At 40.9% G+C, this 24,934-nt stretch overlaps 1 protein-coding gene across 2 annotated transcripts in view; it reads right to left on the reverse strand.

The window, feature by feature from the left end:
• Positions 1 to 24,934, reverse strand: part of CPQ (carboxypeptidase Q) — a 561,149-nt gene that overhangs the window by 83,188 nt on the left and 453,027 nt on the right. For both annotated transcript variants that reach the window (XM_010863545.1, XM_010863546.1), the window contains exon 7: positions 562 to 763. In XM_010863545.1, coding sequence (XP_010861847.1) covers positions 562 to 763 — 202 coding nt within the window. The remainder of the gene's footprint in view (positions 1 to 561; positions 764 to 24,934) is intronic.

Genomic DNA, 24,934 nt, shown 5'->3' on the forward strand with positions numbered 1-24,934 from the left:
AAAAAGACCCTGATGCTGGGAAAGATTGAGGGGCAGGAGGAGAAGGGGACAACAGAGGATGAGATGGCTGGATGGCATCACTGACTCGATGGACTTGAGTTTGAGTAAACTCCAGGAGTTGTTGGTGGATAGGGAGGCCTGGCGTGCTGCAGTCCATGGGGTCACAAAGAGTCAGACACGACTGAGCGACTGAACTGAACTGAACTATCTTCTACTCTATTTCATAAATTTTGGTCAGGAGATCATTTGTGTTACAATCACCATATACCTGTTTTTAAAAACACCAAACCAATTTCTAGGCCCAATCCCAGAGTCATTAAATCAGAATTTATTGGAGAGAGGAACTTGTACTTTAGAAAGAGAAGACAGATGGATAAACAAATATAAAGGAATATTATTATCCCAATATTGGAAATCATCAGATTATATCTTGTAGACAAAAGCTAAGGGTTTCCATGTATTAATTGACCTACCAGTATCTGTTGTGGCGTGTTAGAAGAGAAACTTTGTTTTAAATTGCTACAGTATGTAAAGAACCCTAATTTCATCTTCTGCTCTTACCAGGCACTCCATCTTGGATCCAGAAGTTAATGTCCGTCCCGTCTCCAGCCTTCAGGACCTGTGTGATGTTGATGGGCTGCAGCAGGCTCATGACCTCCTCCATGATGACCCTGGCCTTGTCAGAGCCAGTGAACTTTAGCCCAGAGGGTAAGAAGGTTCCCAGGTCAGACTCCATCACGAGGCTGTAGTTGGAACTATTTGCCTAAACAAAAGAGATAAGTGTTTGGTTCGTATCTGCTGCATCTCTGCTTTCTCTTTGGGAGTTACTGAAAAAACAACAATCAGAGACTTTATCTCCTCACTAGTTGTTGCCAAAACACATGAGGCTCTGCTGGACTTGGGGTCTGTTCTGCATATTACTAACAGTTCTGAGATGCAAGCTTACTCATCCTGGGATCTGCCAAATTTGAGTTGACTTGGAAAGATTTTCTTTAAATTCAATGAAAATAAATATAAAGCTCCATATTAAAATCACTCAATTATTGCTATTATCAATAATATTCTTTCAATTAATTTTCTTAACAGCTTAATTTGTACCAGATACAATTCCTTTTCTACAGTGGGGATCTCCAGATAGCATTAGCCATGTTTAGGCCAAAAAAAGGTATGCTTTGTGGGCCTATTTCGCTGCACCTCTTTCCTCTTGATGGACATCCTGTCTTATTTTAATTGTGGATTCTACAAAGGCTTAAAAGCATCAAACCGACAGGTTTGTCTCGGGTTTCTGATTCTGTTGTTGTGCCATCTGTTGAGTCCCCAGGGAGGGAGGTAATAGAATGCCAGTGAAATGATGCTCTCTCTGGGGTACAACTGTAGAACTCTAAACCCCAGCAGCTCTGCCAGGCGGCTGAGTGTGTAAACTTTTCCCAAATAAAGTCTGGTGATAAAGCACAGTGATTTCATGTAGCCAATATTGTCACAGCAAGAGCCTAGAAGAGGCCCTCATCAGATTGCACAGCTCAATTGCCACCCGGCCCAAAGACTTTCAAGTTTAAGGTTGTTTCAAGTTTAAAGTGGCCTGGCCATCTATTTCTCAGGAACCATTCTTTTCTTCAAGACTGACCAAATACTACCTTGGTCAAGTTATTCTCAAGCTGGCATCGTCATTACTCACCTAGTAAAAATCAATAATGACATTTTTACATTGCTTTCAGAGGGCTTTCATGTTTGCAATCTCCTTTGATTTTTTTCCATGACCCATAAAGTAGACAGGGCAGTTTTACCATTGATAGTGGTTTATAGAAAAGAGACTGAGGATCAGAGAGGTTAGGTGACTTGCTCAGAGTCACACAGTTGGCAAATGAGAGAGCTGGGTCTGAAATACTGTGCTTTCCAAAACTCCACACTGCTATAGCTAGCATGGAGTTACACCTGTTCTGAATTAGAATGATTTTTCACTTGCATAACAATTTCAGGGTTGCATAATTATTTTTTTCTTTTGTAAAACAGATACTTTTTATAATGATTTCCTATTGCCGTGGACGGGCACTGTTGTTACAACAGCAAGAACAGTGGTGGGTTCTAAAGAAGGACATTTCTAGTGTTTATAGGACTGAACTTTGTGATCCTTGGATACCTGTTCTATTATCATTGATGATGAGAAGGCTGACAAAGCAGAAGTCTGTTGGTATTTCCACTTTCACGTCTAAGGAATTTCTGTCTTCATGGTGATTTTCAGAGAAAGACCAAGGCAATTATGATTAAAAACAAAACAAAACACTTTTCTCTGTTTTCAGCTGTGGCTACTGCAAGAAGGTAGCATCATTAAGAGTTTAGAACAAGCAGAAATACTTGCATTAATGTATTACATTCAGGGCTCATCCAGCTAGCACACTGGTGCTGGTCAACAACTTGATATGAATTCGGCAGGGTTAACCCTGTCCCCTTATGTGCCCACTGCTCCTACCCCAAATTCTTTTCCTCCCCTATAAAAATGAGAAAAGAAATAGCACAATATATCTTCAAATAAAGACAGAGTTAGGTAATGTCTGTGAGGGTTCCCATGCTTCTCACAGACTCCCATCCTTCCAATAAGAAAATTACCCAATTTGCTCCTGACTATATACGTTTTAGTTGAAAGTAGAGCCAGGTAGTGATTTGGGCATCAGACTGGTGAGGCGCGCCCAGCCCTGGACCCACTCAGCTCTACTCCTGGCTCAACAACTGACCTGCTGGACTGCCGAGAGGAGTGTCTGGCCTCTCTCTCTGTCCCCAAGTCATGATGCCTTGACCTTTAGCATCTCCATCTGTAGGCTGGAACAAATGCTTTTTTCCAGGCTTAGACAGTGGTAAAGAACACGCCTGCCAGTGCAGGAGATGTAAGAGGTGCTGGTTCAATCCCGGGGTTGAGAAGATCTGGAGGAGCACAGTAACCCACTCCAGTATTCTTACTTGGAGAATCCCATGCACAGAGGAGCCTGGTGGGCTACAGTCCATGGGATCACAAAGAGTCAGACACAACTGAAGCGACTGAGCATGCACTCAAGCTTGAACAATGAGCCTGGGCACATGGAACTTTGAGGGTCTTCAAAGAAAAGATCTTCGTGGACCACAGTGAAAGTGGTGGTGTGAGCTGAACTTGTCCAAGCTCCTTACAAAATATGCACGAAGGGCTTCTTGGCCCTCTACACCTGCAAATGAACAAGGGCCTGGGTATCCCACCATGTGTGAATGGTACCATGTGATGCCAGGATGCTGATAGGAATGTTGAGATTAATTTAAATAAGGACACTTTCAAAGGTGTCAGATGCTATGTGGCAATAGGTTTAGCACAGGGTTAACAAGTATGGGCCCTGGGACTATTCAGTCTGAGTTTAATCCTCAGACTGACCAGTCATGAGCTCTGTGACTCTGGGCAGTCTGTGTGACTTCTCAGTTTCTTCTGCCATGAAATGGGATAATGATGGCACCCCAGTACTGGTCTTACCATTAAAGATCCATACTTCTCAGGTTTTCAAGAAAGGACTCCAAATAAACCATTCTGATAGCTGCATATAATGATAACCAGTATCATTTTTGCAGTGCTTCCAACATGCCAGACATTGTGTGACATGCCTTATAGCTTAGCCCAGGTGATGCTTATCATCATTCTATAAGTGCCGTTATATTTCTCATTTCACAGATGAAGCAACTGAGGTCTGGTCAGGTTAACTAACTTCCCCAAGCTTACCTAGCTAGTGAGTGGAGTGGTCAGAAAACCTAGCTAGTGAGTGGAGTGGTCAGAATTCAAGCCCAGAGGTCTGCTTCCCCAAGACTGTGGGCTCAGCCCCTTCAATACTCTGTCTGCTCATGCTTACTTCCAATTGTCAGGCCACAGGTCCTTGCTTTTAATTAAAAAATACAAAGACTGTAGTCAAACAAATGTACAGAGTTTAAAATATTCTTGCATGATCACAATACAAAATCTGTTTGGACAGAATTTATTGTCCCTGCTAACAAAGTAATTTGATTAGGCAAAGAGAAGATTGAAAACAAAAACAAAAACAAAAGCCTTGCTCCACCATTTCCTACCAACTAGGAATAAAAAGCCTAAAATAATAAAATATCTTTTTTAACCCCAATTAGACAGGATGTGCAGATTTCAGTAAATCAGAATTCTGTCGTAGGTAGAGACGTGCTAGATTTCTATTCATGTAGGATTTTATTAGCTGTTGCTAACATGACGGCAGCAGTCTACTGTTGTCTATTTATATATAAACATTTCCATATGTTTCAACAAGCAACTAAGAAAATAAACCACCCACCATCCATGACACTGCTTTTCCTCCTCATCGATGGCATCATTGTCTAATCGTTAGCACATGGCCAAAAAGCTGGGAAAACAAAACGTCTCTGCACAAAGAAACTGGGATGAGTAAGCCGGGTCACAGGGCTGTTACAACTGCTGCTTCTCAGAATGTGTTGTCGCAAACATCCGTGTCCCTCACTACGCTATGGGCCACTGGGGACACACTCGGTGTCGACTTGGAAAGCTGATTATAGCTAGTGACAGTGGAGCGACCCATGCTGGTTTCACTCGACCCACTTCTGCACACAAAACAAAATATCCATCCTCCTACTTACGGGATGTAGGGAGAAACCTCCCTTCTGGAGACTGAACGCTTTATTGCTGAGATAACCAGCACCGATTGAGGTGAACATATAGATGGGGAGGCTGAGAAGCTCAGTGACAAGCTCAGATACTACGTGTAAACTCCTCGTCCTGCTCTCTTAATGAGGAGAAAGACCTCTTTCTTAAGAGCCATGGAAACTGTCCTTCATTGCCCTCCAATGGACATAATGCAATGCAGAGAAAAGCTGCTGGCTAACCTCCTAGATCGGGGCTGCTCGAGTAGTTAATATCTGCTTAGGGCTGAAGATTCATACATTTGTTTTGTGCTAGAATCACATCCTATCACTTCTTTTCTTTTCTTAAGGGTCAGCTTACTCTGCCAAAGAACAATTTGGTAACCATTAGCATTCTTTGGGTGCAACCCAAGATTAAAAAGTAGAACAATGTTTAAAATACATATTGTATATTTTCAAATGCTTACTTCCTAACATAAACACAAGGGTGATGTTTGTGTTCTTTGCTTTTATAAAACTCCAGATAATTCTTCTTCAGAAACATAGATTCAAGCTCGACATCTCCTCTCCTCCCAAACTTGGCATCATTTTTTTTGTTTTAAAGCTTTTATTTTCTCATAACCTAGGCAACCTGTCTTTAGTTTTGAACGAAAATCGTAATCCCCAAAATCAAACGATGAGAAAAAGAGACTCCTAATTATTTGAATTAATCATTTAGCCTCCTTAGTTCAATCTTCGAAGAAGTAAACACACCCCCCTCCCCCGCCGCCCCCAACACAGGGCAATCAGTCTCGGTACCACGTCACTTCTCCAGTAAAAGTTAATATTTTACAGATGATGGTTGTGACGCTGTTTGGTCAGGTGGTAAACTCAAAACAAGTTCTCAGAAGGAATCATCCTATGAGACCATGCGCTGAGTTGCTACAGTCATCTTCTCCAGCGCAGCCAGTGACCCTGGGATTCCCATTTCAAAGGGTATATAAATGGGGTAGGGGAGAGTTTCGTGGAGCTTTAGGTCAAACACCTGTCATGACGGGGTGATAGGAAAAGAGGTTCCTCCCTGCTGGGCAAAACCAAGAAGAGGTTTTCCTTTCTGGTCATGTCTACCCCGAGGTTCAGACTTTTATTTCTGGCGCTCGCCAGCATTCAGTTTTGAACAACCTTGGGGACCCAGCGGGGAGAGTCAGGAAAGAGAGGATGACAAGGTGGAGGACCATACACTATTTGTATTTGACAGTTAAACTGGCTGTGGCTTGGGAGAAGGGGCAGTCTTGGTTAAGTTACACTGGTACTAAAATCGCAGACACCTACTGTGGTTTAGCCACCATGCAGCCTGGAGATGGCACGGAATAAATGGCTTCCGGGGACCCCTTTCCAGCCCTATCATTCTATATGTGCACAGAAGGTTTCTCTTGTGAGTCAAACCTGTGTTTTCAGGCAATCCAATTTTCACAGTGTTGCGCCAAGCACTCTAGATCTCAGTGAATTCTCTTGAGCTGGTTAAGGCCCACGTATAGCCCTTAAACTTATGGAAAACACATGATCCCTCTATAAATGTCACTATGGTAACAACAGTGACTCGGAAGGCTGAAAGATACGGCATAAACATAGGCTAAAAGAAATAAGAATTTTATTTCTATTATACTGGAACTATGACTGTATTCACATTTCTTTGAGGAATAAAAACTACCCAGTAACCAGAGTATTTGGTAGACAGGCTTAAGAGCTTACATGGTAGCTCATTGTCTATCTCAGCTTTTAATTTTATTCCTGCATGTTGAAGCAACATAATCAGTAGCTGAAATCAGTGGGACTCATAATCTCCACAATTAAATTTTGATTCCTTTAACATAATACATTGCCCAAGTGTTTGGCGTTGCTAGTTTCATACACATTTCAATAAGCAGCTGTAAAGAGAAATCTCCAACACAGCTGGCTTTGTGAAAGCAGCTGCTTCTGCCTCTTTCATTCTCCATCCCTCTCTCAACCTCCTCCCTCGCGTGGATTTTCCCTGTCTCCTCTTGTATCTGCCATGCTGCATCAAGGTGTAAGAACTAAATTGTTTAAAAGAGGATCCCTTCCTTCGTCTGACCTTTCTTCTCTGACACTGTTACATGCTTAATAGGCACAGAGACGTGTTTCTGGTTTTGGACAGAGGGGTCTTATCAGCCAAGACAGAGCTTTTGAGTTGACTTCAAACCAGTCCTCTTCTCTTGGCTGGAAATCCCACGGCAGCTTCTTTAAATCCCTATTCAAGGTTACAACTGATAAGGAGTTCCTTTTCTTATGTGTAGACAGGTTATTTCTTTTAAAAAATAATAGTGCTTATTTTTATGTCCTGCAAAAATAGGCTACTTTATAATCTGGAACTGAGATATTTATGCGATCCAATGGCGTATCACATTAAAGCATGGTTAATCACGAGTTCTCCTTTTCCACAGCCAGTAGATGAGCACTTAGAGCATGTTTGGATTATGATAACATCCTTAAATGCTTTATTTGATCAAGCATTCTTTACTAATATTAGTAAAGATGCCAAACACAGCTTTAAAAGTAATTTTATGTTTTTAAACATGACTTATTTTCTCTCAGAAGCACAACGGTGGGTCTGCAACCTCATGAAAGACAACTGTACCCAAATATGAGCTTCAAGGCTCTGGCTGTACTCAAGGCTTCACGCTCTGCCTCTCCCCTCGCCTTCCATTTCTAACACTCCAGACCCCTGTCTAATGCGCTGTGCTGTCACACTTTATTCAATTTGTTTTTTATATCCACCTTGCTCCTGAAAGAATTCAAGTCTTCCTATAAGACACTAATTGACAGAATTGATGCTTTTGGACTGTGGTGTTGGAGAAGACTCTTAAGAGTCCATTGGACTTCAGGGAGATCCAACCAGTCCATCCTAAAGGAAATCAGTTCTGAATGTTCATTGGAATGACTGATGCTGAAGCTGAAACTCTAATATTTTGGTCATGTGATGCGAAGAACCGACTCATTGGAAAAGACCCTGATGCTGGGAAAGACTGAAGGCGGGAGGAGAAGGGGATGACAGAGGATGAGATGGTTGGATGGCATCACTGACTCTATGGACATGAATTTGAGTAAGCTCCTGGAGTTGGTGATGGACAGGGAAGCCAGGCACGCTACAGTCCATGGGGTCGCATAGAGTTGGACACAACTGAGCAACTGAGCTTAGAACTTATAAGACACTAATACTATATTTTATAAGTACTGTAAACTCGAGAACCAAAAAAATGCCCTGAAGACAGGGATTGAATCTGTGTGGATCTCTACCACACTTCTGGCTTAAATAACAGAGCTCAGTACATGGTGGGTGCTCAATAAATATGTAAGGAGAAATAAGGTCACAACTGGGAAAATCTGACATGATACCCCAACAGCAATTTTGGAGATGTAACTTAGCTAGTGCTGCCAAGGTAAGAGGAAAAGACAATGTGCTACGAAGCTCTCATTACTTAGGAAAAGAAAGGATATCACCAGCTCCTTGGAAAACTTATTTCAGCTCCAGATTATCCTGTTTTTAACAGTTTTGCCAGCAATCAGTTCTGAGAGGAATTGCCACATGGTTCTTTCTATGAGGAACATTGAACAAAATTATGAAAGAGTCTCCAATAGCAGTTTTTTAAAAAGAGGCAGAAACTCCTTTCATAACACTGTTTCCTAAATATTGATCCTCAATTAAATCCAAAAGCAAAATATTAAGTCACACTTCAGTAAAGCTGTTTCTTTAGGAAGCAAACTGTATTTATTTAACAGTTACTGAGGCAGAAACCGAACTGGATGACCATACCTCCCTGTTTGCTCTGGGCAGTCTGTCTGTCATGGTATGATTATTAATGGTGCCTAATTTTTCTAACTCACTCTCAAATATCAATTGTCCCTCCTAGCATTTTTGTAGAAGTTAGTGAAAATTCCAAGATTGAGATCATTTAGCATTAAATTGCAAATATTTGGTGGCGCTGAACTGGTCACTTGCTGATTCCTGCAAACACTTTCTTCCCTTGGCTTCCGGGACCTTAGACTCTTTGCTGTCCTCACACATCACTGGGTGTGCCTCCTCAGTTTCCTTGGCTGGCTTCCTCATCCTTCTGATCTTTAGATATTGAGGTGGTCAAAAACAGACAAGAGGGCTTGTTTTCCTAGTCTCTTCTTGGAATAGTGTTTGGACCCTGATGGCAGGGACTTCTCTATTATGTTTAGTACTTATGATTGATTATTTGATGGTTATAAACCCTCCCATTCCCTGTATATATTTCCTTTTCCAATGTAAATGTAACATTCCTTTCATCAGGAGGTACAACTCTCTTCCCCCATGCTCTGAATGTAGGCTGGTCCCGTGCCTTTCTTTGACCAAGAGACTCTAGCAGAAGTGACCATTTGTGACTTCAGAGCATGGGCTGAAAGAAGGCTTACAGCTGCCACCTTGACCTGTTGCTGCCCTAAGACTGACATGTAAAGAAGCCTGGGGTATCACGTGGGAAGATCAGCCTAGATGACAGCCAGTCCAGTCCCAACTTCTGTAAGTTGGACCATCTTTGATCACCCAGCCCAGGCAAGCTGTCATGTGACTACAAGCTGAGTGACCAGGTAAGATGCAGGATACTCAGTTAAATTTGAAGTTTTTAGTATAAGAACATCCTATGTGATATTTGGAAGCATATAAGAGCCTTTTGATGAAAGTGAAAGAGGAGAGTGAAAAAGTTGGCTTAAAGCTGAACATTCAGAAAACGAAGATCATGGCATCCAGTCCCGTCACTTCAAGGCAAATAGATGGGAAAACAGCGGAAACAGCGGCAGACTTTATATTTCTGGGCTCCAAAATCACTGAAGATGGTGCCTGCAGCCATGAAATTAAAAGACGCTTACCCCTTGGAAGGGAAGTTATGGCCAACGTAGACAGCATATTAAAAAGCAGAGATATTACTTTGCCAACAAAGGTCCATCTGGTCAAGCCTAGGTTTTCCCAGTAGTCATGTATGGATGTGAGAGTTGGACTATAAAGAAAGCTGAGTGCTGAAGAACTGATGCTTTTGAACTGTGGTGTTGGAGAAGATGCTTGAGAGTCCCTTGGACTGCAAGGAGATCCAACCAGTCCATCCTAAAGGAGACCAGTCCTGAGTGTTCATTGGAAGGACTGATGCTGAGGCTGAAACTCCAATCCTTTGGCCACCTGCTGTGAAGAGCTGACTCATTTGAGAAGACCATGATGCTGTGAAAGATTGAAGGCAGGAGGAGAAGGGGACGACAGAGGATGAGATGTTTGGGTGGCATCCTTGACTCAATGGACATGAGTTTGTGTAAACTCTGGGAGATGATGATGGACACGGAGGCCTGGTGTGCTACAGTCCATGGGGTCACAAAGAGTCGGACACAACTGAGTGACGGAACTGAACTGAACTGAGGCTCCCTAATTACAGGGAACTCCTTAATGACAGGGTACCTGAAACACGAAGAACATGTAATAGGTTCTCAATAAATATGTGTTGAATGAGTGGATATTCTATATTATTGATTCAAAGAAGATTCATATGTTTATATATAACTTGGATATGTGGAAAGGTATTGAATTTTTATCATTAAAAAATTAAAAAGTCTGGTTGTAATCTTGCCCATGTGTTAGAACCCTCTTCTGCTGACATGGGTTTAGGAGCAAATCTAAAAAACATTCTCAAAAAGCACCTTCAGATATGGTGAAATGCCCAATTACTTGCTTAGTTGAATTTCCAGAATTCTTCACCAAAAGAATGAAAGAAATGATCTTGGCCAGTAAGAATCTGGGGGCAAGAGTTACTAGTTATTTGGTTTTATGATTAAAGTAGCCTCAAGTTGTCCATAGACGATTGAATTGAACCTCATAGAAGGCTGAACAAAACCATCTCAATCAAACAAAATCATCTGAGTTGTTGAATGGAATGGTGGAGCATCCAAATGCCTTAAGGGGCCAGTGGCTATGAGGGCCATGGGGGAAGGAAAAGAGAGATGGAAACTGAATCAGGAGTAGGGAGAGAATAGCTCAGACAGAGTGATTTCCAATGATTTTGATAAGGATGGGATGAAGGAGACCTATGGAGAATGCTAACTCAACAGACTTGTTCAGTCACTCAGTCATGTCCCACTCTTTGAGACCCCATGGACTGTAGCCCACCAGGCTCCTCTGTCTATGGGGTTTTCCAGGCAAGAATACTGGAGTGGGTTGCCATTTCCTACTCCAGGGGAACTTCCTCACCCAGGGATCGAACCCATGTCTCCTGCATTGGCAGGTTATTCTTTATGGCTGAGCCACCAGGGAAGCCCATAGCCCTGGGGACTAGAGGCTCTTAAATCCTCTGGAGGGCAAAGATAGCATCCCTCTGTTGAAAGCGTGGAAGCTGGGCTTCCAATGGACAGGAGGCAGAGGTACCGAAAGAAGGAAAGTAGTACTGTTGATACATATGGAGAAAACTCCATAACCATGACTACCTTTAGACTTCTCCCCTAAACTCTAGTCTTTTTTACTGAGCCATGTATTTGACCTCTCCATGTGGATGTCTGATAGCTCAAACTTAACATGTCCAAAACTGAGCTCCTTATCACCTCCTCAGACCCTTCTAACCAACTCCTCCCATTCGAGTTGCTCAGGCTTCCAACTGTGGGGTCACACTGGTCACCTTTCTCTCACATTCTATATACAATTCACCATCAGATCCTGTTGGCTCTTCCCTTAAAATATCCCTGGAGGCTAACAACTTCTCACCCCATCCACTGGTCCATGTTATTATAATCTCTCACCTGGATTATTCAGCCTTGTTCAGTTCTAGTCCGCCTTCAGTATTTGTGAACCCAGGGACCCAGACTCCTCTGTCCTCTACTATCTTCCAGAGTTTGTAAAGTTCATGTCCATTGAGTCCCTGATGCTATTTAACCATCTTATCCTCTGCTGCCCACTTCTCCTTTTGCCCTCAATCTTTCCCAGCATCAGGGTCTTTTCCAGTGAGTTTTCTCTTCCCATCAGGTGGCCAAAGTACTGGAGCTTCAGCTTCAGCATGAGTCCTACCAATGAATATTTAGAATCAATTTCCTTTAGGATTGACAGGTTTGATCTCCTTGCAGTCCAAGGGACTCTCAAGAGTCTTCTCCAACACCACGATTCAAAAGCATCAATTCTTCAGCATTCAACCTTCTTTCTGGTCCAACTCCCATATCTGTACATGGCTACTGGAAAAACCATAGCTTTGACTATATGGACCTTTGTTGGCAAAGTGATGTCTCTGCTTTTTAATATGCTGTCTAGGTTTTGTCATAGCTCTCCTTCCAAGGAACAAATGTCTTAATTTCACGGCTGCAGTCACCATCTGAAGCGATTTTGGAGCCCAAGAAAATAAAATCTGTCACTTCTTCCACTTTTCCCCCTTCTATTTGCTATGAAGTGATGGGACCAGACCATGATCTCAGTTTTTTGAATGCTGAGTTTCAAGCCAGATTTTTCACTCTTCTCTTTCACCCTCATCAAGGGGCTCTTTAGTTTCTCTTCACTTTCTACCACTGGAGTGGTATCATTGAGGTTGTTGATATTACTCCTGGCACTCTTGATTCTAGCTTGTGATTCATCCAGTCTGGTCTTTCGCATGATGTACTCTGCATATAAATCATACTTCTTTCCCAATTTTGAACCAGTCAATTGTTCCATGTTTGGAACTGTTTGTTTCTTGACTTGCATATAGGTTTTTCCGGAGACAGGTGAGGGAGTCTGGTACTCTGATCTCTTAAAGAATTTTCCACAGTTGTGATCCACACAGTCAAAGGCTTTAGCTTAGTCAATGAAGCAGAAGTAGATGTTTTTCTGAAACTCCCTTGCTTTCTCCAGGATCCTATAAGTGTTGGCAATTTGATCTCTGGTTCCTCTGACTCTTCAAAACCCAGCAGGTACATCTGGAATTTGTCAGTTCATGTACCACTGAAGCCTAGCCTGAAGGATTTTGAGCACAGCCTTGCTAGCGTGTGAAATGAGGGCAAACGGATGGTAGTCTCAACATTCTTTGGCATTGCCCTTCTTTTTTTTTTTTTTTAATTAATTTATTTTAATTGGAGGCTTGCCCTTCTTTGGGATTGGAATGAATTTTTTTTTCTTCCAGTCCTGTGGCCACTGCTGAGTTTTCCTAATTTGCTGACATTTGTGTAGCATTTGAACAACATCGTCTTTTATGATTTGAAATAGCTCAACTGGAATTCGGTAACCTCTACTAGCTTCGTTTGTAGTAATGCTTCCTAAGGCCTACTTGACTTCACCTCCAGGATGTCCAGCTCTAGGTGAGTGATCACATCATTGTGGTTATCTGGGTCATTAAAATCCTTTTTGTAAAGTTCTTCTGTGTATTCTTGCCACCTCTTCTTAATCTTTTCTGCTTCTCTTAGGTCCTTACCGTTTCTGTCCTTTATTGTGTCCATCCTTGCATGAAATGGTCCCTAGATATCTCCAGTTTTCTTGAAGAGATCTCTAGTCTTCCCCAGTCTATTGTTTTTCTCTATTTCTTTGCATTGTTCATTTAAGCAGGCCTTCTTATCTCCCCTTGCTATTCTCTGGAACTCTGCATTCAGCTGTCTATATCTTTCCCTTTCTCCCTTGCCTTTCACTTCTTTTCTTTCCTCAGCTATTTGTAAAGCTTCCTCAGACAATCACTTTGCATTCTTGCATTTCTTTTTCTTTCAGATGGTTTTAGTGACTGCCTCCTGTACAGTGTTACAAACCAACCATAGTTCCTCAGGCACTCTCTCGACCAGATCTCATCCCTTGAATCTATCTGTCATCTTTATGTATAATCATAAGGGATTTGATTCAGGTCACACCTGAATGGTCTACTTGTTTTCCCTGTGTATGTGCGCATGCTAAGTTGCTTCGGTTGTGTCTGGCTCTTTGTGACCCTATGGATTATAGCCCACCAGGGTCCCCTGTCCATGGGGATTCTACTTTATTTAATTTAACCTTGAGTTTTGCAATAAGGAGTTCATGATTTGAGCCACAGTCAGTTCTAAGTCTTGTTTTTACTGACTGTATAGACCTTTCCCATCTCTGGCTGCAAGGAACACAATCAATCTGATTTTGGTATTGACCATTTGGTCAATTTGGTCATTGACATTTGGTGATGTCCACGTGTATAGTCATCTCTTGGGTTGTTGAAAAGGGTGTTTGCTGTGACCAGCATGTTCTCCTGACAAAATTCTGTTAGACTTTCCCTGCTTCATTTTGTATTGGAAGGTCACTTTGCCTGCTTCATTTGTCTATGATTCTGGGTACCTCTTGACTTCCTACTTTTGCATTCCAACCCCCTATGATTAAAAGGACATCTTTTTTGGTGTTATCTCTAGAAGATGTTGTAGATCTTCATAGAACTGGTCAATTTCAGCTTCTTAGGCATTGGTGGTTGGGGCATAGCGCTGGATTACTGTTATGCTGAATGGCTTGCCTTGGAAATGAATCAATATCATTCTACAGTTTTTGATGTTACACCCAAGTATTGCATTTTGGACTCTTTTGTTGACTCTGAGGGCTACTCCATTTCTTTTAAGAGATTCTTGTCCACAGTAATAGTTATAATGGTCACCTGAATTAAAATCCCCCATTCCTATCCATTTTAGTTCACTGATTCCTAAGATGTTGATATTCACTCTTGCCATCTCCTGCTTGACCACATCCAATTTACCTTGATTCACAAACCTAACATTCGAGGCTTCTTTGCAACATGGTTCTTTACAGTGTTGGGCACATCCATAGCTGGGCATCATTTCCACTTTGGCCCAGATGCTTCATTCTTTCTGAAGCTATTAGTAATTGCCCTCTACTTTTCTCCAGTAGCATATTGGACACCTTCCGACCAGGGTGCTCATCTTCCAGTGTCATATCTCTTTGCCTTTTCATACTGTCCACGAGGTTCTCTAGTCAAGAATACTGGAGTTGTTTACCACTTCTCTCTCCAGTGGACCACGCTTTGCCAAAACTCTTCACTATGACCCATCTGTCTTGGGTGGCCCTGCAGAGCATAGCTTATAGCTTGAGTTACGCAAGCCCCTTCACCATGACAAGGCTGTGATCCATGAAGGGGTATATTTTATAAAGCTTTTCAAATATATAAAGTTTTATAACATCTATTATAAGGGCTAAAAACAAATCCTTCCTATAAGGCTATATAAACTAATAGCAATAAAAAATGCTCTTCAATTACCTAACTGCAAATGAAAGTTCTAAGATTCCTTCAATAATTGAATACTAAGATACTTTTATTCACAAAGCTGTATGGCCAAAGTAATCTCTCTCTCAGGTGAAAACAGTGCTAGAAGACATCCTTAGCAGACCCTATGTCATGGTCATTTCACCATCAAAGTTGAGAAATCCTAATGTGCAAGATTTGTCAAAATAAAATGGCCACCATGAACAGGAAGAGGAAGAATGAGCAATTACCAGCTGAACTGCCAAGGGGGCATGCACAAAGAATTTTTAAAATATTAAATAATTTTTAAAAGAAATTTTAAGGTTTGTTATGATAGAGTTAGTACAACGTGAGGCCAATAATACATGGTGTAATCGGTAAGACTCAATTACAGAAACTAATAAATGCATCCTGGGACTACTTAGAGCTCTAACAATTGCCTCTCATACTTCGTAAGTTTTAAAGTATTCAGACAAAATGAAGGAAAAATAATAAACAGATGAGGCAATTTAGCTTTGAGAAGAGTTAAGATAATTTAATAGGTATAGTTTAGATAAAAAGAGGCTAAGGAATTACAGCAATTCCAGAAAAAAATCCAAACTAAGTATCTATATTGAGCTAGGGGAGGTGTAGAAAAACAATTTCCCTCATCCAAGAATAGTAATAAGCAACAGCAGTAATCACCTAAAGGTAGGAGAGGAAAACAGCAACGGTAGAAAATAGCATCAAATACATCGGAAATAATGATCATTCTGAAAAGCCACCTGAGGACCACTCAGGGGGAGACCGAACACTAAAAATGCTTGGAGGAAAGTTGAATAAAAACAGGCACAGAGACCTTGCCCCAAATTTCTCTTTGGTTATCTGCAATCTTCACCAAGGATATCATTGGTGTTTGAAGAAGGTGCAAGTGATTTTAATCCTGATGGGGTCATCTGTCTCCAAGAGGGGTGGATGCTATTGAGTTCCCATCTCAATAGTGATTGCCACTGGGGAGCCAGAGGATATTAGCATAGATGCTAACATCACTTGACACCCTTCTTGGCTATTGGGTGAAAAATATTAGGCACATTACTGAATATTCTGGGCCTCAGTTTATTCAGTTGTATCATGGGGATAATAATAGTTATTTTGCCAATTTATTCAAACCAAGAGTTCTCAACCTAGAATCCCTCGGGAGTTCATAAATTTGGAGGTGGTCCCACTTGAGTGGGAAAAAAGTATATTTTTATTTTCAATATCCTCTAACTGAAATTTAGAATTTCCTTCAATTATGAATGAAAGTAACAAATCACAGTAGTATTAGCAAAACCTGCCACTTTGTCACCAAGTAGACATCACAGATATTTTCATATCATGTTAGACTTGTAGAAATATCAAAATAATTCTTATGCTCACCACTTCTTTAAAATTACAATCATAGATAACAGTTCAAGATCTTATTTTATGCATTTAAAAATATAAAAATATCACATATTTAGTTTAAAAATTTGGTAACTGTATTTTAATAAAATTCATATCCTTGTAATACTATGCATTTTATTTTATGCTTTAAAAAATAGTTCTTGAAAAGATGTCCATAGTCTTCACCAGATTGCCAAAGTGGTCAATGAAACAAACAATAGCCACCAACCTCCACTGGGTAAGTGATAGCTTTACAATTAAGGTGATGATGATGATGGTAATCATTCCTGTTATTATTAATAAAATCACTAGAATTCACTGGCCCTGGACATCTGGATGGGAGTCTTGGTTCCGTAACATAAAGTTGAATGAGCTTGGCAGGCCGTTTAATCTCACTGAGCTTTGTATCCTCTTCAGCAAAGGAACGACTGATTTAACAAGGTTTTCCTGAAGATTATATGAATTTATTATATGTATTTATAGATATATTGTATATCAAACTATTCAGTTCTCCTGAAACTTGTCAGTGTTGGTGTCACCAAGTGTCCAATACATAGAACAGTTATATAAAGGATCACCCAAACCAATGACTCCTTTAAGAGCATAAGGTTAATAATTATGGCAGGACAATGGGTGGAAAGTGGACTATCTCAGGTAAATTAGGAACCAAGAAGCTACTTGAATACTAGCTTTCTGATTTTTTTTGGTACCGGGAGAAATATCAATAACCTCAGATATGCAGATGACACCACCCTTATGGCAGAAAGTGAAGAGGAACTCAAAAGCCTCTTGATGAAAGTGAAAGTGGAGAGTGAAAAAGTTGGCTTAAAGCTCAACATTCAGAAAATGAAGATCATGGCATCCGGTCCCACCACTTCATGGGAAATAGATGGGGAAACAGTGGAAACAGTGTCAGACTTTATTTTTCTGGGCTCCAAAATCACTGCAGATGGTGACTGCAGCCATGAAATTAAAAGACACTTACTCCTGGGAAGGAAAGTTATGACCAACCTAGATAGCATATTCAAAAGCAGAGACACTACTTTGCCAACAAAGGTTCGTCTAGTCAAGGCTATAGTTTTTCCTGTGGTCATGTATGGATGTGAGAGTTGGACTGTGAAGGAGGCTGAGCGCCGAAGAATTGATGCTTTTGAACTGTGGTGTTGGAGAAGACTCTTGAGAGTCCCTTGGACTCTAAGGAGATCCAACCAGTCCATTCTGAAGGAGATCAGCCCTGGGATTTCTTTGGAAGGAATGATGCTAAAGCTGAAACTCCAGTACTTTGGCCACCTCAAGTGAAGAGCTGACTCTTTGGAAAAGACTCTGATGCTGGGAGGGATTGGGGGCAGGAGGAGAAGGGGACGACAGAGGATGAGATGGCTAGATGGCATCTCTGACCCGATGGACGTGAGTGTCAGTAAACTCCGGGAGCTGGTGATGGACAGGGAGGCCTGGCGTGCTGCGATTCACGGGGTTGCAAAGAGTCGGACACGACTGAGCGACTGATCTGATCTGATCTGATTTCTACCACTGTAAAAGTCAACAGATAAACACCAAATTTCCTTGATTATAAGAATCACATTTTTCTCCTATTTTAGCATTTTGGAAATTGGAATGCACCTTGTTATTGATTGTTGGGGCTTCCCTGGTGGCTCAGATGGCAAAGAATCTGCCTGCCATGCAGGAGACCTAGTTTGACCCCTGGGTTGGGAAGATCCCCTGGAGAAGGGAATGGCAACCTGGAGAAGGGAATGGCAACCCACTCCAGTATTCTTGCTTGGAGAATTCCAAGGTCAGAGGAGCCTGGCGGGCTACAGTCTGTGGGGTCACAAAGAGTCGAACACTACTGAGTGACTAACAGTTTGTTATTGATACATTCCATAAGATACTTGCCAAATTCCAGGCAAATAAACAAATTATGCCATTTATTAGTTGTCATTATCTATGAACAAACATCATCACACACAAAGGGTCTCTGAGATTTCATTTTACGCTTTGGTTATTTGCATTAGTATCAACACGGATCCCTAAATTTAAAATATTAGCCCCTCATTATTGACTAAAATTCCTGTTTCATGTATACAGAAGACTGATTTCCATATATGAAGCAAAACAATGAAAGGCAGTAGAAATTGACAGATGTTCAGGCTAAATCCTCGGAGAAGGCAATGGCACCCCACTCCAGTATCTTGCCTGGAGAATCCCATGGATGGAGGAGCCTGGTAGGCTGCAGTCCATGGGGTCGCTAAGAGTCGGACATGACTGAGTGACTTCCCTTTCACTTTTCACTTTCATGCATTTGAGAAGGAAATGGAAACCCACTCCAGTGTTCTTGCCTGGAGAATCCCAGGGACGGGGAGCCTGGTGGGCTGCCGTCTAAGGGGTCACACAGAGTCGGACACGACTGAAGCGACCTAGCAGCAGCAGCAGCAGCAGCAGGCTAAATCCTAGAGTGTTCAGGGTTAGCGAAGATGGGTGTTACCAAACATGCATCATGGAGGCCTCTACTCAGGTATGGAACAATTTGTTGACAACTTCCTTAGACTTTCAAAAGAAGTTGTATGACTTTCAGAAATATTAAAATTCTTAAATGGAAGAAAAAAACAACCTTAGCCCAACTGAAAATACAGAGGAAAGCCTTTATTCAATATGCTTCATAATTGAACTGTCAACTGTAAGAGGCCATCGTTAGCCCCTCATCAACCTGAGTAGCACAGGTTCCACCACATGGCCTCTCACCAGACTTGAGGCCTCACTGCTCAGGGCCAAAGTGTATCCAGAGCCATCTTTAGACTTGGCGAGAACTACAAAAGTGTGAGATACTGTACCCTATTGTCAGTTTTTAAAAACTGTACATTTAATGTAGCTTCACTTTTCCTGAGGGGTTTCCCAGGTAGCGCAGTAAAGAATCTGCCTGCCAGTGCAAAAGAGGTGGGTTTGATCCCTGGGTCAGGAAGATCCCGTGGAGGAGCAAATGGCAATGCACTACAGTGTTCTTGCCCACAGAATCCCATGGACAGAGGAGCCTGGCGAGCTACAGTCCGTGGGGTGACAATGAGTTGGAAAGGACCAAGAACACACACGTGTACATATTTTTTTTTTCCTGAAAAAGCTTTATTATTTCTAATTGCACTCCTTAAAACTGATAACCCTTAAATCAAATAAATGGAGAATCAAATCTCTTCCAATCAACCCCACCAAGTCCCTCTCCAGTTTTCTCTCCCCTCTCTCAGGCCCCACCATTATTTTACAGCTTAAATTTGAGACTACAGTATTTGATATTCTGCTGTTCTAGCTGAAGAGGTGTGAGTGGTTGAGGGTTTTTTTTTTTATGTAAAAGGACCTCTCTTCCACCACTATTCGTACATCAACTGCTGGAGCCGTGTTTTGAGAAAGAGGAATAGTCCAGATTCTTGCAGCTGTTGGCAGTCATATCCCTTTACATTCCTTGGGTTTCACTGTCAGTAATAATTTACTCGCATAAACCTCACTACCCTACTTCAATGATAAATATTTGCTAAAATAAGGTAGTACTATACACATAAATATAGAAGGCACTTTTACTTAATCACAGTAGTCATGAGAAAAGTGCATTTCATTCCACTTGGAAATTTTAAGTGAAAGTCCACAACTGCTGGTTCTTATGAAAACCACATTAAGTTATTACTTCACGTGTGTCACTTCAATATAATGAAATAATTCGCTGAGAAATTATATTTGCATTCTCAATATTTTTGTACAATAGGAATGTCATTAATTAGGCATTAACACAGTTTAACAGAACTGGAAGTAGAAACCTTATATACCAGCAATTATTTTTTCCATCTTCATTTGTTCCATTCTTATCTCAGTGATTCAGAAAAAAAGATGTTTAAATAGAGCCTTTCAATGGAAACCATCACTACTGTGTCCCATGTCAAGGTAATTGCCTAAATGAGTGTGAAGATAAAAATCACACGGGTGGCCAGTATTTCTGCCAAGCTCTAGTGCAAGCCAATAGACTTAGTGTTTTAGATTCTAAAGATGTGATACACTCTTGAACATATCCTTCCTTTCACTTTCCTTTCCACTTCTGTTGTATTAGACTTTGGAAGACTGAACTACTCAAGAGAGGCAGCTCTTGGTCAGGCACCTTTCAGTGAAGAAGAGCAGACACCAATCTATTCTGGCAGGTACAATTTGCCAAAAGCAGTAACAAACTGAGGTCTCAATTATGAAGAAAAGAACATAATGAAGGTATAAATTATTTTATCTCCCCACCAAGGAAAGAATAAATTAGATCCCCGTTACTTAAAAACAAAACAAATGAACAAACAGAACAAGTGCTAAAGAATGTGTTCTTTGAGTTTAATTTGTAAATAATGTCTAAATTCCTCTTTCGCAATGCACAATTCATCCCCTACTCCACAATTTGTCTTTCCTTCCTTAGTGTTTTACACAGAGATTACTAAGGCAGGAAAGGCTTAGGGTACACTAACTTTTGGAGACCTAGTGGAGATCTCATGGCTAACTTCTATTATAAGTGCTCCTCTGCTATTCTAAGTTATATCCTTAAACTAAGACGTTGCTAAGTGGACACGGCCTGCAATATGCTTATTGTATGGTAATGCTAAAAAAATACTGACAGAGTGAAATCTCTGCCCTTGGAAATCTGTAAAAATAACATAAGCAGGGATCCACCCTGGTGTATCCTCCTGACTTAGTGTTCCAGGCACAGCTTTCTTGGAGCAAGTAAGCTGAACTCCATTTGTGGAGAGTTTCAGTATATTTTCCTAGGTGTCTAAGCTCAACACATGTACAAAAGATGTAAACAGATAAATATATATACTATATCCATCTCTCAAGGATCAGAGTTTTCATCTCATTTTCCTTTCTTGCAAGATTAGAGGCAGATTCCACATACACGTGTTAAAATATATTTTTCTCTTTCGGACTTACTTCACTCTGCATGACAGATTCTAGGTCCATTCACATCTCTACCAATGGCCCAGTTTTGTTTGTTTCTATGGCTGAGTGACATTCCACTGTATAAGGGCGCCGCATCTTCCTTACCACTCCTCCGGTGATGGACATTTAGGCTGCTTCCATGCCCTGGCTATTGTAAACAGCGCTGCGATGAGCACTGGGGCGCAGGAGTCATTTTGAATTATGGTTCCTTTGGGTATATGTTCAGGAGTGGGATTTCTGGGTCACACGGTAGTTCTATTTTTCGTTTTTTAAGGAAACACCATACTGTTCTCCACAGTGGCTGTACTTACATTCCTGCCAACGGTGCAGGCCGGCTCCCTTTTCTCCATATCCTCTCCAGCATTTTACTGTTTTTAGATTTTATGGTGATGAGAGTTCTGACCAGTATGAGGTGATATCTCATCGCAGTTTTGATATGCATTTCTATAATAGTTAGTGATGTCAAGCATCTTTTCATGTGTTTGTTGGCCATCTGTATGTCTTCTTTGGAGAAATGTTTGGAAGATGTCCTAAGGTGGTACCCAGGACATTCTCTGATCTGAAGTCAATCTTTTATTTATTTATTTTTTGTGTGTGTTGGCTAATTTTATTTTATTTTTTTAAATTTTATTTTATTTTTAACCTTTACAAATTGTATTAGTTTTGTCAAATATCAAAATGAATCCACCACAGGTATACATGTGTTCCCCATCCTGAACCCTCCTCCCTCCTCCCTCCCCATATCATCCCTCTGGGTTGTCCCACTGCACTAGCCCCAAGCATCCAGTAAACAGTGAAATGATTTTAACTTTTATTAGTGTGAAGACTTTTGTATCACTAAGAGTTCTCTTTGCATTTTTTTTATTCTATCTATTGTCTAGCTAAAACATTACTTAGAAAATGCCCCAAACTAAAAGCAAATTACAGTGAATATTAAAATTTTTTTATATCATTGTAACAGGATTTAGAGAATTAACCTCAGGAACAAATAAATATATTTATTTTTACAGTCTTCAGAGAAAGGGTGAGTATAAAACATTGAGAACTATTGGTGACAGCTAATGTTATTGGTGACAGCTAATGTCTGCATGATTATACAGTATCCCTTGACCTTTATACTCCAAAATACAGTAAAATATGATTCTGCGCTATATGTGTTTTAAACTAAGCATTTAGACGTGACTTCTCCATTCATCCATTCATGTGTTATTGCACCCAGCATTGCTGTTGTTCAGTCTCTAAGTCATGTCTGACTCTTTGTGACCCCAAGGACTGTAGCATGCCAGCCTTCCCTGTCCTTCACTATCTCCTGGAGTTTGCTCAGATTCAGGTTCATTGACTCAGTGATGCTATATAACCAATCTCATCCTCTGCTGCCCTCTTCTCCATTTGCCTTCAATCTTCCCCAGCATCAGGGTCTTTTCCAATGAATCAACTCCTTGCATCAGGTGGTCAAAGTACTGGAGCTTCAGCTTCAGCATCAGTCTTTCCAATGAATATTCAGGGTTGATTTCCTTTAGAATTGCCTGGTTTGATCTCCTTGCAGTCCAGGGGACTCTCCAGAGTCTTCTTCAGAACCACAGTTCGAAAGCATCAATTCTTTGGCACTCAGCCTTCTTTATGGTCCAGCTCTCACATCGGTACATGACTACTGAAAGAACAATAGCTTTGACTATATGGACCTTTGTTGGCAAGGTGATGTCTCTGCTTTTTAATATGCTGTCTAGGTTTTCTCATGGCTTTCTTCCAAGGAGCAAATGTCTTTTAATTTCACGGTTGCAGTTACCATCAGCAGTGATTTTGGAGCCCAAGAAAATAAAATCTGTCACTTCTTCCACTTCTCCCCCTTCTGTTTGCCATGAAGCGATGGGACCAGATGCTATGTTCTTCGTTTTTTGACTGTTGAGTAGTAAGCCAGCTTTTTCACTCTCCTCTTTCACGCTCATCAAAACGTTCTTTCGTTCCTCTTTGCTTTCTGCTATTAGAGTGGTATCACCTGCATATCTGAGGTTGCTGATATTTCTCCTAGCAATCTTGTTTCTAGCTTGTGATTCAAGCAGCCTGGCATTTCATACAATATACTCTACATATAAGTTAAATAAACAGAGTGACAATATACAGCCTTGTCATACTCCTTACAGGAAAGACTAGAGATCTCTTCAAGAAAATTGGAGCTATAAAGGGAACATTTCATGCAAGAATGGGCATGATAAAGGACAGAAATGTTAAGGACCCAACAGAAGCAGAAGAGATTAAGAAGAGATGGCAAGAATACACAGAACTATACAAAAACTGTCTTAAAGACCCAGATAAGCATGACGGTGTGGTCACTCACCTAGAGCCAGACATCCTGGAGTGTGAAGTCAAGTGGGCCTTCTGAAGCACTATTACGAACAAAGCTAGTGGATGTGATGGAATTCCAGCTGAGCTATTTCACATCCTAAAAGATGATGCTGTTAAATTGCTGTAGTCAATATGTCAGAAAATTTGGAAAAGTCAGCAGTGGCCACAGGACTGGAAAAGGTCAGTTTTCATTCCAGTCCCAAAGAAGGGCAATACCAAAGAATGTTTAAAGTACTGTACAATTTTGCTCATTTAACATGTTAGCAAGGTTATGCTCAAAATCCTTCAAGATAAGCTTCAGCAATACATGAGCTGAGAACATTCAGATGTATAAGCTATGTTTAGAAAAGGCAGAGGAACCAGAGATCAAATTCCCAACTTTCGTTGGATCATAGAGCCAGCAAGGGAATTCCAGAAAAGCATCTACTTTTGCTTCACTGACTATGCTAAAGCTTTTGTGTCCAGCATGCCTAATAAGTTGGTATGTATATGCTTCAGACTATGACAAGCAGATAAATGTACACACAAATGTATGTAAATCCTATATGTAAGTACACAGAGAAATGATTATGGCTCAAGTCTGGAGACAGAAGAGCTAGGTTCAGGTTCAGGCTCTGGAGCGCATGTCCATGCTGTGTAACATGGTTTTTTTTTTACTCTCTTGAGCCTTATTTTTTCAAATATCAAATAAGGAAAGCAATACATGGTCTGACAACTGCCAGGGTCATTACTATTACCAGTGTCTATGAAAAAGTATTCAGACTTACAAATGATCATACAGATGCAAGTGATTATAATAACATCTTGTAAATAGTAAGAACATAGTACATATTTGTTTGGGAAATGGGATCTCTCAAAATTCTTGATTGTTTCTTTTCTCTCTATAAGTCTAACCAAAAAAAAATCTCTAGTGTTGCATCTCCAGATCTATTAAAAGGAACAAAGTATTTTCTCTTATATGGAAAAATTGAACAATTTTCAAAAAGCACTTTCCTCCTCTACTATTGCATTCTTTTCCCTTTGACCTTTCCTATTCAATTCAAAGGATATAACAGTTTTATTGTCTCCCATTTAGTTCTGTGGGGCATAATAAAGTCTTCCAGAGCTTTGGAGGGGAAAATACCATCCAGTCATGCCAGGGACGGGCTTGGAGGTGCATCACACAACCCCAGGTGTTAGTGAATACCTGCAGAGTCTCCTGAAACGCAAACTTACAAGTATTTAACATAGGGTCATCTGTACTTTCATGAGGAAAGGAGTACATCAAGGCTGTATATTGTCACCCTGCTTATGTAACTTATATGCAGAGTACATCATGAGAAATGCTGGGCTGGAAGAAACACAGCTGGAATCAAGATTGCCAGGAGAAATATCAATAACCTCAGATATGCAGATGACACCACCCTTATGGC

This window comes from Bison bison, unplaced genomic scaffold (assembly GCF_000754665.1).
Source record: "Bison bison bison isolate TAMUID 2011002044 unplaced genomic scaffold, Bison_UMD1.0 scf7180017864491, whole genome shotgun sequence".
NCBI lineage: Eukaryota > Metazoa > Chordata > Mammalia > Artiodactyla > Bovidae > Bison > Bison bison.